We start from the raw sequence: 20040 nt of genomic DNA on the forward strand, positions 1-20040 counted from the left end.
CTTTTGCTGTGACACTTCTCTTCAAACCACTGATGTTTTGCATCTGGGAAAAATGTTTGGTAGACATAATTGATGTATTACAAGTGTATTTCAGCGTTTATACTCAATTCTGCAGTATTTCTGTGATTCTTGTACCTTGCCTCAGACTGCGTATTACAAAATAAAGATGCTTGTTGCTGCATATTTGTAGAAGCTGTGACAAGGAAATATTCATTGGTCCAAGTTGGTATATCAGTTAAAGACTTGGGTTTTCTGCCTGTTGCATGCATGCAGTTATGCATGCACCGTGTACTTGTGCATCTGTCACGTTGTATTCAGACAGAGGAGCAGACATAAATTATTGTATAGAAATACATCATGAAAATGGAGTGTGACACCAGATCCCAGAACAGTGGAAATCGGCAGAACTGGAAATATTGAGGAGCAGTAGGGCTGAAGGGAGGAGGATGTATGTGGGGGAGGAGAGGCAGATGGGTGAGCGTTGTGCTGTTAAACCTTGTGTCCGTTTGCCCATTTTACTTTCATGATAATTTTTGGCCTAAGCTAGGCTTTTTCTTCTTTCATGCCTTGTGGCCTTTGCTTTCCTGCTCCTTGCCTGCCTCTAGTTTCCATCAGTCCTAGAGCCTTAGCAGTGACAGCCACGTGCCTTAGAAAGCCCATAACTGTAGCACTGTCTGCCAGTTATTCGTGCTGAAACACAAGGAAGAAAAGGGCCGTTTTCGTGGAGTTGGCTCAGGTACTGATGCTTTAAACATGAGCGTGACACAATATTCCTGAAACCAGTGACAGGACCGAGCTGTACGTTTCCAGATTTCCAGCTTTGCATTTAGTCTGTTGGATAACAGCTCCCCCTTGAGGGAAATGTCCTTTACTAATAAATTCATAACATCTATTTCCGTCCATTGGAGGCTTTGTGTGGGTGTGTGTGGGGTTCACAATTTCACCAAGCAGCATAAGATGAAACAGATTCCTGATGACTGTGCTGTATCCCAGATAGCTTGCTGCAGCTGGAAATAGCACCTTGGTTTTGCCAGTGCCTTGTTTTGGCACGGTGGGAAGTCACTTAGTTCTGAGTCTGTCAGAATGCAATTGGAAGCATGAAGGTATTGAAAACTGTTTAGGAAGAAAATACCTTTGTTCCTTGTGTACCTGTCTGCACTGCTGCTCTCTGCACTTCTGCCATTTGTGCAGTTGCACAAGGACAGGTGGGACATTGCCATGCTTAAAAAATAACTCAGCCCAGCACACTTGAGGTGTGGCGGCCATAGTGGTGAGGCCAGTCTCTTTTCAGTGGTACGTGGAGACAGGACGAGGGGAAACGGACATAAGCTGCAGCATAGGAAGTTTCGCACGAATGTGCGTAAGAACTTCTTCACGGTGAGGGTGACGGAGCACTGGAACAGGCTGCCCAGGGGGGTTGTGGAGTCTCCTTCTCTGGAGATATTCAAGTCTCGCCTGGACGCCTACCTGTGCGACCTGGTGTAGGGAACCTGCTTTGGCAGGGGGATTGGTCTCGATGATCTCTAGAGGTCCCTTCCAACCCCTACAATTCTGTGATTCTGTGATTCTGTGAAGGCTGTGACAGGAACATGTGGCTGAATGGGCAGGGGAAGCAGGCTGCCTTCCTTCAGCAGTGGTGTTGGCTAATGCTGGTTTAAAATGCTCATCAAACAGTTCAGACTCAGCTTAGCATTTATAAAAATGAATTAATGATGGGGAAACTTTTTAATTATACAAAAGCAGAAAGCTAGTCAAGAGTTAAGTAGCTTAGTGTTTATTTTATTGAAGTAATCAATCGCTCAGACTATTTTCCATTTTCTAAATGTTATATAGACTTCAAATGCAGAGGAATTGCACAGGGATCATTTTTGCTCTTGCTTTTTCAATCAAGATAATAATATAGCTTGGATTACAATCTTGCAAAGGCTAGGAAAGATAACTGAAATAACCTTGTTTGTGAGTAGTCTACCAGTCTTTCATTTGCTACCCTTCAGCTTGTTAGTGCAATGTTTGACAAGTATTCAGTGCTTGTTCTTCACAAAACTAATGTAAAAAATGAAAAATACAGCAGGTATGGTGAAAGATTGAAGTTACAGCTGGTCTGTGGTCAAACATTTTGACAGTAGCATTGCTTCCTACAAGAAGTGCTTTTGTTTGGGAAAAAAAAAGCAACATTATAAAGGAAAAAAATAAGCTACACCAAATTCTTATTGGTATAAATTAGAGAAAGTACTTTAAACATGTAAAACATCTTGGAAAAAGGGGCAGTCTGTGAAACTCTGTTCCAGTGTCTATGAAGATGCAGTTTACTTTTGCATGTTGTTATTGCTATTCTATGCTACCCTGAGCATCCTTTGGAGTACAGTAGTATTTACCTGTAGCAAGTAATACTGGTATTAAAACATTTTATAATCCATTTCCAAGTTGGGGAAGAAATACATTTTTTTTCCTCTTTAGAATGTCAGGAGGTCTGAAATCTTTCAGGCTGTTCTTCTCCTTCAGGTGTTTCTCACTATGGACAGCAAACAACATTTTGTAAGAGGAGAAAACAGCTCAGAAAAATTGCTCTTGAGGAAAGGATTCAAGCTTCTGAAAATATAGTGGCCAAATTCAAAATGTGCACAAGCAGGATGACCCCTTCTATTCTACTTGCAAGGGCAATCTGTGGAGCTCTGTTCCAGAGGTTTGGTCTTAATTAAATAGTCTTCAAATAAACCGTTCAACATCTATTTAACTAAAAGCAACATCAACTTGCACAGCTGCTGCCGCTGTTATAGACTTAGTAATCCTGGTGAATTATCTTAAAAGAGCCTGGCCTGGAACAACATGAGAACAAGATGTCACAGGAATATGTTTTTAGCTGGAATCAGCATGGAAATGAAAAGTTAGTGTAATTCTTACAGAGAGGCTAACTATCCTGGCCTTCTGGATGAGCATTTGTACGTTTACACTTGCTGAAGTCATTCAGGAAGGAATATAAGTACGTGGTGTATCTGGCTTCATTCCCCGATGATGAGCTGTCACTTAACTGTATTCTTTTAATAAATTTTTATATGCAAATTCCTCCCACAAAACTCCTTATGAATAGCTCACGCCTCGGTGCCATTGAATATAAACAGCAGTGCATGCTTGAGCCAAGGACACTGTAGGAAATGGAAATTTTCTTTAGGGCATGTTTTAGAAGATCGAGATGTCCCTGTATGAAAATGTGAAGGCTAAAAATAACCCTGCTGTGCAAACCACTAGGGAGATTGTTCAGCATAATCTAAATGTAATTAAAATGAATAGCCTTGTTAAATGTCAAAGACATGCAACCAGTGAGACTGTAGAAGATGAGGCAGCTAAGATAATGGGGGGAAAGTAACAGACATGTTCATGTATGGAGGGAAATGCTGCAGTGCATTTCATGGCCACAGAAGCCGAGCCCTGTGTCCTCGTGCCACGTGGAGTTACCTGCTGGGATTAAGGCATTTGAATTAAACTCCTTACAAGTAATTTTAGATATGCCACCAGTTTCCTCGTTTATTAACCTATGTAACTGGAAAATGCAATGAATACTTTGCATTAACAGTAGTGTATGAGGGAATTTTGATGCCAGCCTTCTTCTTAAGCCAGCTTTAATGCAGCATTGCCATGAATGAAGTATGCAAGCTGCCTTGTTAGAATCAGTAAACATTTTCCAGATTGCTGGTCTACAACAAATACGTCAGTTTAGCAAATTCAGTCTAAGACTTGTCAGCCTTCAAGGTTAACTTGTCGCTGTCCTCTGCTACTCAGCAAATTTAAGTAAGTTTCATTAAGGAGTTACTTTATTTACATCTGCTAAGTGTCTGTATAATAACTCACTGCTCATACATGTGCATGCTGGTAAGCCTGCGTGCACAAAGTAGAGATGAGCTATCATCTGTCTGAGATCCACACCACCGTACTGTGTGTGACACATAAAGGGAGTGCTCTGGGAGTGTGCTCTGCCATTGACACCTCCAAAAACAGCACTTCTCACTGCAGTTTGAGCTCTCGTTATATATAGAGCTATGTAGGGGATAATATTTGCCATAATACAAATATAATGGTCGTTCTACTGGAACACATCTTTTGTTTAACTAACTGCTTGTGTTCTTTTATGGTTGATAAACATAAAGCAATTTGATAATGTTTTCCTGTAGTTCTTTGTTTCCTCTTCCTCCTCACAAGGAGGAGAGCTGTAGGCCAATGGTTAATTACCCTACCTGAAAATTCTGCATCTTGCAGTCGTGCTTGCTGCAGCGCAACTCCTAAAACTTGAGATCTGAGATGAATCACCAGAGCACAGATGTTTTTGCAATCTAAACTGTGCCCTTCCTAGGAAGTCACTGTGGTGCAAGTAATGATAGATAGTGTTTTCATTTTGCTGCACAGAAGGGTCAAAATGGCATGGGGAGTCCATGACAGACCAGCAGAAAATGTTGGTTCTGTAAGAAAATTTATTTCATAGCTTCAGGGGAAAGTTTTGGTGCTGTGAATAGATTGCCTTTGTCGTTGTGTAAAAATGTGTTGTTTGTAAGGTGATGCTGGATGTCAGGCAATCAGTGAAAACTTATTATAGTGCTTGGTCTCTAAACAATTGTTAAAACAAACTTGCCAGACTGCTTACTGCATTGTGTTTGGATGCATTTTCAGGAAGCATTCCTTGTCCTGTGAAGACCGCATAAATTGTCAACACTTCCTTCCCATCTGCAACCCACAAAGGCTGGGCTTCACTGGGGGGAGATCATCTTTTCATTCTCCTACTTATGGGGAAAAAAAAAAAAAAGGCTGTATTTACAGCACAGCCTTTTTTGAGGAGTGCTTGTAGCAGGGTTATAATAATGTTTTAAATTCAAACTCTCTAACATTTGCCTCCTTAACTGTTGTGTTGGTCATGTACAGGTTGGTCACTGTATGTAGGGGTACCTGTTGTATGGGGAAGCACATCCTATTTGCACCACTGTGTGAATTCTTGGTGGACATATCTGGCATGGTAAATGGCTGTACTGAAGGCCCTGCTGGCTCTTTCGGACACTGTTTCCCTCTCCCCCCTTCCCCCCCCCTCCCCCCGCCTTTCTTCTTCCAGAGATGGCCTCTCTACATAATTCCATTAAAGTGATTGTGCTCCGAGGGGTGGACTGAGGGGCAGTGCTCTCATCTTTCAAAGCAGGACCAATGAGCTATGTGCTTTCCACTGGGCAGTAACAAAAGAAAGGGTCTCTTAGAAGAAAAGACGAGCACAAAAGATCAAAATTAGGTGTTTGTCCAGGCCTCTGGTATTGCTTTCAAGTTAGCTTTTGAGGGCTCACTTTGAAAATGGTGAGCCAGGCTAGTTAACATAAGGGTGTCTGCTAGTTTTAGAGTGTGTTGTTACAATAATACTGGAAGAGAGCTTTTTGCTTGTGCAATTAAACAGATCTCTAAAGCATGAGAGAAGTACAGGGCCTGATCAAAAACTGCAGGGATAGTAGTAATGTTGTATGGCCTCTAAGAAAATCGAGCAAATTCAAAGTCCTTGAAGATTTGCTTAACTTCTTTTAAACGTATTAGAGACATTTACATATTTCTGTTGCTTCTGTCATCCCTAAAAGGCCAAAACATTGTGTGCTGGGAATTCATCCTGCCCCTCTAGCCCTCCTCCCTTCATGCTTTTTTGTATAAAGCTCCTATTGCTGATTGTGAGCAGAGGGAGAGGTGATGTTTTTACTGCAAGGGGGTGCGAGGTGTTGTTTGTCCTGGGGCCCTCACAGGGGACAGCGCAGAGCTACAAAAGGGATACAGACCCTTTTCAGATTTAGACAAATAAGCGAGAGCCATCCAAAGCTGTGGAAAACCAGACCGTTTAGCTAGATCAATTCATGTATGTCATATGTTCTGCTTTCTACCAAAATAAACCTTTGCAATGTTGTACAAAGAACAAATTGCTTAGTTTCCTCTTCAGTTATTTGGTTTGCAAAGGAAAACATGAGTATCACAGGCAGCCTTTGTTCTAACTGTTTAAAGTTACCTTTAGGTTGAAGAACAAGCTGTACAACATGTATGATGTTGGTAGTTTTTGTCTTCTCAGAAACTACTTTAATATGAGAAAGTTAATACTTAAAATGTGGGATGAAATGAAATTTCAACCTCTGGTGCTTAGAAATTACATATTCAGAGCCTGGACAAGACAGTAAAAACCATAGTAGAACAGGACTGCTAAATTTGATTTTCTTCATTATATATACCTGAGCAATGGAAAAAGGGCTTTATATACATATACATATACACAAAAAATTCAGTGTTGAATATCTGAGAGGGAATACCTGCTTTTGAGGGGAACAGACCTGAATCCTGCTTCTCAGCTTTTCATTATTGTTAAAGTTGATGTGCTTCTCCCTGTTCCTTTTGACTAGTATATTTGAAATGTATTTGCTTATTTTCCTAATAAGTTTCTGCTGTATTTACATTACTTTGCTTCAAAAGTACATTTTTAAGGATAGTATTTCCCAGCGTTCTTCCTTTCCCACCCTTCCCCCTTAATAATTCCCCTGGACCTCTGTTGCTTGGAGCAGACTTTGGCTAGCCCCAGATTCGATGTCAAAGGCCATGACCCGATGTCAGAGCAGCCCATGCTGCTGGCCTCTTCTTTGAATAATTATCTGGAGTTTATTGTGTTGGAGGGATGGGCTTGGGGGCAGCGCAGTCACCCTGGAAAGCCAGACCAATGAGCTATCCAGCCGGACCACTACCCAACAATGGACCCGTGGGTTACACAAAAAATCCAGCAGCACAAAAGATTAAATTAAAAATGGACATTTGGCCACAGAGGTTTTGTCCTTAGAACAACCTTTTTTTTTTTTTTTCCAGCCTGCCTGGTCAAGTGCTGTTTTGGTAGTTTAGACTGAAAGAAAGAAGATAATATTTAAAATGTTGCCTATATGTATCAAACAAAAAAATGTGATTACCTTCCCAACTGTTAGAATCACCATACTGAATGTGGCTTAAGTAGTTGTTTCTAGGTTTTTACTTACTAAACCCAGCTCAGGACATGAAGCATGAAGCTCAAGTCTTCTTCCTAGAAATTCTATGCAGCCCTAATTCTTTTAGAAACAAGAGCAAAGCCCAAAATACTTTTATTTCTGTCAGTATTTAGCTTTTAAAGTGCTGAGAATGGGGAAGTTCAAAACAGGGTATGAAAGTGCGCTCAGTATCTAGGCTTAATGAGTCAACAGTAAATGGTAGTAAAACATCCATTTTCTTTGGGCTTCCTTATCTTTTCCTCTCCCCAAAAAGGATTTTAAAAGTCTGAAATCCAGATTGTGGATTGCTGTCTCTTCTTATCAGGAATGAATGAAAGGTTCCTGGAGGTGGACTCACTGTTCTGGAGGGTTGAAAAGGGGGGCGAGGGTGGTGGTGGGGTTCTTTCATGGTATGACCTCGGATTCTTTCTTAATTTTATCTAGCCCTGACCTGTTGGCTCTGCTCTGGCTCCTTTCAAGGCCTTTGGAGCTTCACAAACATGCAGCAGCTGAAGGAAACAATGACAGGGCTTTTAGGGGTTGCAATATTGCACTCTCTTGTAACCTTGACTAACTAACCTGTAAACAGATGCTTTCTACGAAGCATTTGCCAGAAAGCCAAAATTTTGGCTGTTTGTACGCACCAGACATGTTTTGGGTAACAATACATTCACGTGAACCTAATGTGGAGTACCAAATGAATGCTTCTAAATCAAGTGTTACAGAGCTGTATCTGTCAATGTAGTGATGGAACCTGCTGTTTCATGTTTTATACCTGTCTTTAATGCCATAGATTTACTTGAAATAGAAGAATTGTATGAAAACAAACTATGAAAATATGAATGGCGTAGGCACAGTTTGGTCTTCTGCAGAGAACTTCCTTGAAGATAATGGTAAAATGTAGTCAGAACTACATCCTACTGTGTTATTTTGGGGAGAGAGGATGGAATTATATATGGATTAGGATTTTTGATTGGTTGTTTTCCTAGTGTTCTTTAAGCTGAGAGAGGTTTAATTATATAATAGAATGTCTTGAAAATGGCTGTTTTTGTTCCACTGTGAATATGGAAGTGACTTTATTGTTCTTAGTGACTTTCACTAAAAGCTTGGTTGGTACAATCTTGATGACTTAAGAATGAGGTAGTTGCATTAAAAAAAAAAAAAAAAAAAAAGTATTTCACCAGCTGCAAAGTGATTAGAAGCACATTTTTCTTCTTTCAGTTATTTAACTACTAATACAGGCATTTAATCTTTGATACCTCTAGTTTTTCCAGCTGTGTTCATTGGAAGTGCATGAGGACACCATCTGGCAGTAATGAGATATGACTCTACCAGATGGAACTGAAACACTGGTTGACGTTCCTTCCTCTCCCCTCTGTCATTAGGGAAATGTCTTCCAAACAGAGGACCTTTTTTTCCTTTTCCTCCAAAGTATTCTAGCTGCTATAGTGGTCTTCTCAGCAAACCTACGTTTTCATATTTCAGAAGCCAGTAAGGGTTAATAGAAGTACCATTTATTGCCTTTTTTTGTTTATTTGTTTGTTTTTTTTTTAAGTGTGTATTTGTATCATTACTTTGGAAGAACTTGAAGAACTAAATTCCCCTTATTCAGTGGAATTTCATGGAATTTAGTACACCTACATAGACTAAAACTAGTTCTGGCATGAGGAGGTGCTGTATTTGTTACTTGTAGTTGCTTTTGCCTACAAATGTTTATTAGGCCATTTGTATTTTCCGAAACCTTGGAAATTGGCTGTATATGCTTAAAATGTGTCTAACTGATAAATATGTATATAATTGGGACATACTAAAATTTTAAGTTTTGGGAAGGAAAATGAGGAAAAAAATGCATATGAGTACTTGGGAATGCTGCTTTACAGTAGCAATTTCAACCTTACTGAAAAAAATGGTAAATTTTACGTAGCAGCCAGGCTAATGGTAGTAGTAAGTAGTAAATAATTGACATGTTGCAATATAACATGCATGTATAACATTCTCTACATCACAAAGAAATTAAGTTTCAGTTCTTCATGATGTTTTTGCAGCTTCCATCAGTTTATTGCAACTGAATCTTCCTCAATCATAGGAAATGAAATGACTTGTCACAAAACCAGGATTGGGATATCTGAGTTCACTGTAGTATTTGTCTTGCTGAAACTATTTTCACAGCACTAACATACGTAACTACTCTGAATTTCCTATCTGCTCTCCAAGACACTAAGCATAATATCTAGGATCAACTCTCAATGATGCAGTACAAGAAAATAGAGGTGTCATTCAAACTCTGCCAGACCTCAGCTGCTGTAATGTTTGTTTTTCTCCAAGTCACAATCTGTGATTTAAATGGTAGATATAAGTATTTTCTCTCATACTTGCAGTCTTAGCTTTGCCATAGTTCTACTGTAGGCGTAGGACCAATCCATAGATTTGCAAAACAAGAAGGCTCCCCCGTGTGTCCTTGTGCTGAAAGAAGTGTCAGGGTTGAACCTGCAGATTTTTATGGGAGAGTGAGCAATGGGATACGGGATTCCAGAGGAGCATCACTAGGGAGCAGTGACCTAGCTACAAACACTGCTGTAGGAAAATGAGGCTGCTCCTACATTAAAAAAATAAATAAAATAAAGCAAAGATGTTTGGGACTGTATCTATTTCGATGTTTTTTAATTAATCATAGTAAGGCATATTTAGCTTTTTCCAATTCCTATAGGGTTATTATTACCAAAGATACATGCTTGATCTTATTATTCATGTGTTCTAAATACTGATAGGTTTTGATTATATGAAGCAGGAGTACAAGGCAGATCTTATTGTGCTGTGTGATGCTGTCACATCCAGTCTCCAATGTCTTTTAAAATACAGTCTCTGTGTACTTCAGAGGCATTCCTGTAATGAAGTCTATGGATTAACTCTAGTATGTTTATATTGACGTCAGTGTTGGTCTGTTGATGTGTACAAACAGTGTTGTTTTTATGTCCTTTTCACCAGCTGATTTCAGTAATGACAATAAAAATGCCTGTAGGTTCTGTGACAATTTTACAGCAACTTAACATAGCCAGCAGCATTCAAAACAAAACAGAAACAAATAAGCAAAACAAACAAACACACATTCAGCAGGACAAATTAACTAAACATCAGCCAGCCGCTTGGTAAATAGGCTACAGAATTGCTCCTGTTCACCTCAGCTCTGGGAACAACCGTTCAGCCACTGCACAAACGCTGACAATTGCAAATGCAAGAGAATTAATGGCTCCGTGTTACCAGGCTGTTTGTGTAAGCATGTTGAAGACACAGAGGTGAAATCTTAATGTGAGGGGCTTTCATTTATTTCTTTATTTGTTTTGCTTGAATTGAATTTTGTGTTGGATGGCTGGCGTGATTCACTGTGCCTGTTTTGTTTTTCAGTAGCAGTGATCATCTGTAGAAAGAAGTGTTACTTCTGGGTCTGTTATGAGCATGAGCCATGACCTCAGTGCTCACTTTGCTGACTTCTGAGCTCAGCCTCCTGTTGCTGTGTGATGTACATGGATGGCACATGGTGAATTTGAGACTGTCAGCCCCATAGGTGGCCACGCCATCTGCAGACTTTTATCAGTGATATATGTGTAAGCTGTTAGGATACCTATGTTGGTTAAAGATGAGGAACCTTCTGAAGTTTGTTTTCTCTCTAAGGATGTGTCTGGCTTTGAATGTTTGATCCAGTTGATGAATTGCTAGGTGAAAGTGTTTGTGCCAAGCTGTGGGGATTGCTGTTTAGGAGTAAATCACATCATGAGCCTGTGAAGAAAACTAGCAGTTGTTTATAATATTCAAAACAGAAGCTACTTCAGACAAAAAGTATTTTCCATAAAACATATTATACACAACCATTTCTTGGAACTTGAGGTAGACTTTTGGCTATTAGTTACCTCATTGTGCACATAGTGAAGCTATGATCAACAGAGAGGAACATCTCAGCAGATGGTTTGGTCTTCACTAATGTTATGCATGTGCTCTGCGAAGCAAGTTTTGTATCAGCTGCTTGAGATGCTGTCCTGGAATTCTTTTATAGGCTCCTCTTCTGTTTGCTGTAATACTTAGTCTCTACTTGGCTGCTACCTACTGCAGCTCAGCTCAGTTACTGTTTCAGTTGCAGATACAAGCAGATTATTTTTTCAGCCATAGAAACAGTAAAGTATGACAGCTTAAAAATTGTGACACAACAGTTTTGGATTAAACTGGTCTTGCTGCCAGCTGAACCATGATGTACTGTGTATGAAGTGGAAATAACCTTGGATTTTAGATGCCACAGGTTAGCTGAAAGATTTCATTTTTTTTTAAACAAGTTCTTCTTTATGAAGATAATTCTTTTTGAAACTTCTTGCTTTGCACAAAAGTAAGATGAGTTGTGCTTTTCTTAAAATGTGTGGCATTAGTAAAAAAAAAAAAAAAAAAAAAAAAACAAAAAAAACCAAACCAACCCACTGATTCAAAAATGTGCTTTTTTTCTTAAAAACATTTGAATTCTTTTTTTTTTTTTTTCTGTGGGAGTTAAATTTTCCCCTTTTTTTCCACTTCCCATTTTTCTTCTCCCCAGTCGAGCGTTAATGAGGAATTCAGGTTAAAAAAAAAAAAAAAAAGCAGTGAGGATAAACAGACCTCACAGGCTCCTCGTTCAGCTCAGCAGGGCACCAGACCTCAGCTATTCTTCACTTCACAGTGAAGACGATCAGTTCTGGGTGACCACTTTCAAAAGGCATGGCGTTTTTGAAGGTGCTCAGCAGGATGATAAATTGCTGTGTCTGTCATCTCGCGTCTTGCGGAAATGCAGCAGGGGTCTCTGCTGCAGGAACTTGTAAAGAAAAAGGTACAGACTGTGTGACCCTGGGCTGGTTGGGTGCCACCTGTCTATATGGAATCTCTTCAAGGATCTGCTAAATAGCACTTGAGCTGAAGTTTCTTCTGCAAACGGACGGGAAAGTAGATTATTGCATGGGTTGCTCCAAAAGTAATGCTTTCTATTTATTTCCCTGGAAATTATAACAGATACAAAGAAGACAATAACACTATTTGATAGAGAAAATTCTCAGCTACAAAATACTGTTTTACAATGCAGTCAACACCATTAGCTGTGCTTTTTTGCCAGTGATGAACAAGAGCCTGCGTGCTGCAATCATGAAAATCTGCACCAGTGGAGGTGACCCGCTGTTCCACAGCTTTTATGATGGTGTTGTTGTAGCTCACATAGTCCACTTTTCATTGACCTGAACAGATGGAGGTCAAAAGGTGCCAAACTCGGACTGTACAGTGGGTGTGGTAGGACAGCCAGCCAAGACTGGCAACGTGCTCCACCATTTACAAACTGATATGGGGCCTGCTGTTATCATGTTGCAGGAGGAAAGTTATCCCTTTCTCAGGCCTGACTCTGTACATTTGAGCTTTCAGCTTAGTGACCATCCTGATGAAATGATAAGAGCTGATGTCTTGACCAGGTTCCAAGAAATCAAGGATTACCCCTTTCCTGTCCTGAAAGACAGTGCACATCACTTTACCTGCTGAGAGCTGTGCCTTGAACTTTTTCTTCAATGGGCAGCTCATGTGTTGCCATTTCACAGACTGCTGTTTTGACTCCAGCTTGTAGTGGTGACACCACATCTTGTCACCGGTAATGATGCAATCCAGAAAACTGTCACCTTGAGCCTCACATTGGTCCTGGCAAACTTGCATACCCCTGTGTGGCATTTGTGGGACCCATCTGGTACAAACTTTGCAATATTCCAACCTTGTCACCCTTGTTTCTAATGCATTAAATCTGGCATTCAGCTTCACACACAGTTCCCTGGTCGTAATCCACTGATTTGTGCAGAGAGCTGATAGAGACACTCTTCATTTCACAGCATAACAACTGCGCGTAGCAATCTAAAACTCAGTTTGTCTTTCACATTGCTGTCCCCACTGCTGAAACACACCACCCACTGCCTCACTGTGCTCATGTCTGTTGGTTGGCCTCCATAAATGTTCAGCAGGTGTTAATGAATGTCAGCGGGTGCATTTTTTCAATGCCACTCCTTTGCTTCATCCACACTTCCATGCCAGATGCAATTTTGTCAGACTGCCCCTCTGCTGCCCTCAGTTATGTGGTAAATGCATGTATTCCTACCACAGGTGAAGTAGGAAGCCTTAGGAGCTATATAATTCTGGTTTTCTTTTATGTGGTAGTGATTTTGTTGACTTGAAGTAACTGACTTTATCTACTGTTAGACTGACATTATAAACTGAAAAGAAACTTCAAAGGAAATGACAATTTTACTCTAGTTTTTTTTAATTACATTTTTCTATTTATATTCTTTTCTTGTAACATGGAAGCCTATTTGAAAAATGGGAATAGGCTTTTCTTGCTTAATCTCTTGTTAACATTAAAGACATCAAAGGAGTAAATCCAATTTTAAGATCCCCCCTTTTACTACCACTTATATTTCGATAAAATATTTTTGAATAAATCTAAATGTAAAATGTATCCAGTGATATTGCATTAAAACTGATGTTGGTAACTACATTACAAAAAAACGACCTATTTCAAAATAAGCATGAAAACATTTTACAAAACGCATTAGTCTGAAGTCACTATGCTACGTGTATAGGATAAAATTGAGATTTGTTGGTTGCAATGCTGATGCAGAGACTGCAGGGGGAGCTAACGGTCTGATGTAAGCTGAAGTCCTACTTGCGGTGAAAAAACGTCAGGGAACTGCATTCCTGTTTATTTCATGAGAGAGGCCATGCCAAATCTCAGGTAAAAAGAGAAGTAGGAGAGTTTATTTTGAAAAGGGATAAATTTATGGATACCAGGACAGTTATATAACAACTGTCCAGACCTTAGACTATTAATGCGAAGAAGTACTTTCAGTAGCCGTAACAAAAAATTATATGTATATCACTGCTGTTTTAAAGTTTAGCTGAACCCAGAAGAGCTCATTTGCACTACTGCTTTGGAAATCATCCATTGTACAGGTGAGATTTGTTAACAGGTGTCCAGGGGATAGGCTGTAGAGAAGCTGTTCTGGTGGTTTGAACTTGTAGTTATGAAAAGTTGAAGATCCACTTCTTAACTCTGCGGCATTTTATTTATTTTTACAATACTTTGTAGTGTTTTATTTTAATTTGTACTGTTTATTTATTTGGATCAAGGCTGGTGTATCATTAACAAAACAGAGAGGAGCAGCAAAGTGCAATGTGAGAACCCGCAGACATGGCTAGAGAAAGGCAAGTAGGGTAGGGAGACCATTCAAGCCAGGAACAGTGACCCTATGTGATGACAGAGTCAGCTTTCAGGAAAACACATGGAAGTGGTAGTTTTAAGTGAAAGGCATTATTGACAATGACTTGTTTGATGGTATTATATATCCTCTAGGAAGCTTGAACCAAAACTATTCTCACTTGGTTGCTGGAACCAGTTTTTCTGTGTTTGCCTTTCTTGCTCTGCTTCATTCCAGCCTGTTTATCCAGAAATAAATGTTGGTTTCTGTGGACCTCATGCTATTTGTTTCAACAGATCTCTGAAATTCATTGAACACATTTTCAATATGCTAAATAATAATATTTTAACAAAATCTAGTTCTGTAGCTGTGAAGGTGTGGGTTTTGTTTAAACTAGAAATGTGATATTTATCTTCCTCCTACTGATATCTATTAGAAAATTCTGTTTCAGGTTATTGGAAGCAAGACTGGTATATGTGACTGATCCCAGTACTGTCTAGGCAAAAGATGCATGAAAATTCACAGGGCTGGGTGAGAAAAGGCATTCATCCACACATCCACCCTGCTTATCAGTTCACAGGTTGTAGCAGTCAAATTTTGAAATGAATGTGCAGAACAGTCAAGTTATCTCACTACCTGAAAATCCTTATTTTATACTTAAATGTAATGATTCATTTTCTGTTTGTGCAGATCCTAGAAGAAAGTATCATGTAAGGCTGCTGGCATATAACAATGTGGAAGAAGGTTATCAAGCAGACCAAACAGTCAGCACTCCAGGATGTGTCTGTAAGTGTTGTAGATGCATGAAGTATTTATTAAGGTCTGACCTGTTTCAGGATCCTAGCAGCTTTTGATTTTAACCTATAAGTAATCGATTCAATGTAAAATAGAGAGACAGAAAGATCCTGTCTATGATAAATACTATCCTAGTCAGAAACATTCTCCTGTTTCTGCAAGCTTCAGCTGAGAAAACAAGATGAGCTACCAGATGCATTTTCCTTCCCTATTGCGTTGTCTGTGTCATCTAACCAGTGATATATCATATATCTTATCAGTTCAGTAGCTTGAACAGATTCCTGGGTCTGAATAACAGGTAATAATACTGAGTAGGAGCAGATTTGAATCTAAACCTGTGGGTTCCGTCCTGTCTCTTAACATTACCAGTATCTGTATATGGTTCATTAAATAATTTATGCTTCTTTTTCCTTTTAAAAAGCTGTCCGTGATCGCATGGTGCCACCACCGCCACCCCCTCACCATCTCTATGCTAAAGCTAACACTTCATCTTCTATCTACCTTCACTGGGGAAAACCTGCCTTTACATCTGCACAGGTCATTAATTACACAATCCGCTGCAACCCAGTAGGACTGCAGAATGCATCTCTGGTTCTGTACCTTCAAACGTAAGTGCAGTGCTGTTGCATCTTGAGTTCTCATTTCTGGATCCAGTTTCCAGTCTTTCTGCCTTCTTTTAATTTCCTTTAAGGAGGATACAAGTTGTTACAAAGGATTGTGTGATTTTCCAGTGGCTGTGAGTTCTGTTTCTTTGGTTATATAAGGTGTGACTGTAGAACACCTTAGTTTTCTGATGGACCTGTCATCCATCACAGGACAAGCTCTTGAATTTTTAACAGCTTTATTTAGCTAAGTTGAATTTTTTGTTAAGCTTTTCTTCAAGCAAAGTGATTATTTATTTTATGGGTAGCATCTCTGTTCAAAAATGGGCCCACTTGCAGTGTCTGATATTAAGACTGGAAATAAAAACTCTTGAGTTTTGACGGGCTGAGCATACCATGCTCCTAAATATGTGGCATCAGGAGAAAGCTGAGCAGGACTCACAGCTTGGTTTTCAGAGAAGCAGTGCATGTATCACAGAGCAGTAGAACACAGAAGGGATTCTGCCTGAGCTCAGTGTTCAACTCTGTGCCCAGGCAGTATGGGAGTAGAAGACTTTGGTCCACAGTGACTGCTTGCAGTGGTGGCCGTGGTGCTGTTGAGAGAATATATGTGTAGCTTCCTCAACACTTCAGTTTGCTCAAGCCTTTTAAAGAACACAGTATGTTGTGTTAAGAGATAGCTTCCATTCTAATGCGGATGGTTTTCTGTTCAAAGAATACATTCTCTGCTGTTAACTCCTGAGTTAACAAGTAGATATGGTATATTCACCATGTAAAATTCTTGCTATATAACATGGAGCATAGCATCAATTACTGCTGTTGTGATAGGATGAGAATACTTTAAGTACTGGTGACTGACCTTGCGCCCCTGAAAATGAAAATACTGAATCAGATTTAATAAAGTGAGGTCTATTCTGTAATATCATCTTGAAATTCAATCTCACTATAGGTATTATCACGCTGAATTAACCCTAGTATGTGTGAAACAATTGTATTTCCCAGAATCAAAATAAAGCAGACTGTCTGCAGTACATTGTGATCAAATAGTAAGTTGCAATATTATAATTAATGCAATAAATATTAAAATCAATATGTATGACTACAATATGAGTAGGGAAGATTCATGTTCCATAGAGATCTCCTAAACATGAGGGTGATAGAGGCCATAAATGTAAAGGGGAATTGCATGCATTAGCTTATGATTGTACTGTAATCTGAGACGTAGAACCAAGAACAGACAATAGAACCAAGAATATGTGTCTTTTCAACTGTGGCTGTAGTTTGTGTTACTCCAGTTTAAAGCAGTGTTGTCTGAACAGAAATGGAAAGAGCTGGATTTAGGATACCTGCTGGCAAGTCTGGGCCATGATGTTCTTGGCCTGACTTGTGAATCAGTGAATGCAAACAACCTGTATAAAAACTTAAAACAATCAATGGCAAACATAATGTCTTCTAGAGAGCTCCAGGGTTGGTACAGTTATCTTTTCAGCTGGAGCTGACAGTGGGAATCTACTCAAAGTGGCTAAGAGATATCATTTGAGATCTGGATCTTCAAGTCATTTCATGCTGCTGTATTTCTTTTATTTTATCTGTACAGGTCAGAGACTCACATGTTAGTTCAAGGTCTTGAACCAAAAACCATGTATGAATTTGCAGTTCGGTTGCACGTGGACCAGCTCTCTAGTCCCTGGAGTCCAGTAGTCTATCATACTACCCTTCCAGAAGGTAAGGGCACTAAGAGAGGACGCAAGGTTCTGAAAAGTTCTGTACACCAAATGACCTAAAAAACTGCTCATTAATTTGAAGCTCTATGCAGGAGAGAGAGAGACTTGATTCTAATATACAGATAATGCTGTTCTCAGTGAGAGATAAAAGAATGCTCTCAGAAAAGTCACTTTTTTCAAACTATGAAATTCTTTTTCAAAATCTGCCTTAAATCAGCAACCAGTTTTAAATAAAATGTGATATGTGTACACCATTAGCAACCACTGGGATAACTTCAATAAAAAATTTAAAATATGTATTGAAGAGCTATGGTCCATTTATAGGTATTGTGAAAGCATATTTTAAAATCCATCAGTTTTAGGAGCTGTAAGACTATTACATGTGCACCATTGTTTCTAGTGCTCTGGCTGTTAGTTTTGCTTACCTTCCAGTTTGATGAGTGAAAATTGAAAACTTCAGCTGCACATTTTCAGTATATCTGAGTTTCACATTCTCAGCGTGTTTGGAATGTACCTGTTTGCAGAGGATTTTGTGCATTGTCAGTTAATGTTTCTTTTTGGAGTAAAGCAAAAAAATGTGGAACTTGTTTTAAAAAAATCTAAGCTGTTGGCCAGGTCAGAGTTAACAGGAAAGTTTCTGTTGAGGAGCAGTAAATATGTGTTTGTTTCTGTGTTATCTGGGATACAGCAGTAGCCATTGGGTCTGCACAGCAGTTTAACTGCATATAAATTAAGTTAGCCTAATAGTACTGTGTTACTGTTCTCACAGCACCATCTGGCCCTCCAGTAGGAGTGAAGGTGACTTTGATAGAAGATGATACAGCTTTGGTTTCCTGGAAGCCACCCGATGGTCCTGAAACAGTTGTTACACGATACACTATCCTATATGCATCCAGGAAGTCTTGGATTGCTGGGGAATGGCAAGTGTTGCACAGAGAAGGTAAATTAAAGTCATAAGTGTATGACCTGGACTGACAGTGATGCTACTCATAGAATGCTTCTTAAATTTCAAACCCCGTGGACTACAGTTAGAATAGAAATGTTCAGATAAAAGTTATAATTAGTTTAGAATTATTCCAAGAGTTGTGATGAAAACATGCTAAGAACCAGTTAATATCTCAGAAGGTGAGGGGAGTGGAGTTGTCTGTGTTGCTTTGGAGCTTAGTGTGTGCATGTCTCATAAATCATCACGGTTCTTTGATAAGTGATCATGATGGTTCTACTTTGTGAAAGTACTCTTTCAAATCTGAAGTCTCTAAGATGCCTTGCTTTTCAGAACTACATTTTTAAATGTGTCTGTGTGGGTTTATATGTTTCTTCTGATCACTGCCAATCCAGTAAATTGAGTTTGCTTAATGAACTTTACCCTACTCCTAGTAAATAGCTGTGCAAATTGAATTTAACTCTCTGGCTCTCTTGAAATGCTGAAATCCAGCTAGCTGATTTATCAGTATTTCAGGTATGGTGACAGTAATATGAACTGTAGTCATATGTTTGTGATCACATATAGATTTATATTTTATAGGTACTTTCCAGAGTAATACTTTGATTTGAAGAGCTCCATCAAGAACAGGTTTCTACTGTGGCCAGGAAAAAAGGCATTTGCTCTTAGATTGGTATTCAAAATTGGCAGAAGCAGTTAAGAATAGATAATGTTTGAATAATGTATTAAACCAAGGAAGGGAGCTCTGTGTTATGGAGTAGTGTTATATGTTGAGTAGTGTAAGAAAGCGGGTTGCCTAGGAATAGCTGTATTTTGTTGTTCTGTTGTTTCATGGCTGAAAGCTTACTTGTCATCAGAGAGTGATGCTTTAAATTTTCTGTATAAGAGAATATACAAAACTTAATGACTTTTGAAGTGGAATCATGAAGGACAATTATTTTTTCCATCATTGAGACTGGACTGTTTTAATTGAAAACTGGTGGTTGTCCCATGTGCTGCTTCTGAAAAGAGGATGGAGAACCAACAGCCATTTTGAAAAGTTGCAGTCCCACTTTGTCTTTGCTGGAGCAGAATAGTGTTTTTCAGGTTGACCTACAATAGAAGTTGTGTGAAATTGCTATGAAAAACAGCAGTGAAATGACTATTAACCCTGAGAAAAAATCATGAGATAGTTTTTGAAATATTCACAAACTGTAACTGTAAGAGGAAGATTGAACGTGTGGGTTATATGTTACTAAAAGTTACAAAGAAAGGGTGATAGTTACAAAGAAAGGGTGATATAAAGCTGTTGTATTTTACCGTAGATACTTTAAATGAGGGGGATATCAATATCAAACAACATTTGCATGTGTTCCTGTACTGAACATGCTGGAGGGAGTGAACAAATGGAGAGCTACAACTCTCAGTGCATTACTGTGTTCGTCAGTGTTCATTGCTAGTTTTGTAGATGGATAGATACGTTTGGATCTGAGGCATGGCGTGGAATTCAGGCATCTTGATGTGTTAGGACAGTCTGTAGTATTCTTAGTTCAAGTATAGATGAGAGCTGTGAAAGACGATGATTATGCAAAGAGGAAACTGGGCAAATACTCCTTTGACAGTCCTTCCATAGGTAATTTCAGTTAGAAGCAGGGTGTCGCTCTTTTAGATGCACTTGTTTTATCAAGATCAGCTAATCCTATACAATAAACAGCATTGTTTTGTCTTGACACTGAACTTCTGGGGAAAATTGTGAAATGT

General features: G+C 39.2%; 1 protein-coding gene across 1 annotated transcript in view; it reads left to right on the forward strand.

The window, feature by feature from the left end:
* The window catches only part of PRTG (protogenin), an 88055-nt gene that overhangs the window by 56003 nt on the left and 12012 nt on the right, over positions 1–20040 (forward strand). Inside the window, exons 12-15 of the mRNA XM_085233975.1 lie at positions 14927–15022; positions 15453–15639; positions 17231–17358; positions 18127–18297. Coding sequence (XP_085090101.1) covers positions 14927–15022; positions 15453–15639; positions 17231–17358; positions 18127–18297 — 582 coding nt within the window. The remainder of the gene's footprint in view (positions 1–14926; positions 15023–15452; positions 15640–17230; positions 17359–18126; positions 18298–20040) is intronic.

This window comes from Meleagris gallopavo, chromosome 12, assembly GCF_905368555.1.
Source record: "Meleagris gallopavo chromosome 12, MGAL_WU_HG_1.1, whole genome shotgun sequence".
Lineage (NCBI taxonomy): Eukaryota > Metazoa > Chordata > Aves > Galliformes > Phasianidae > Meleagris > Meleagris gallopavo.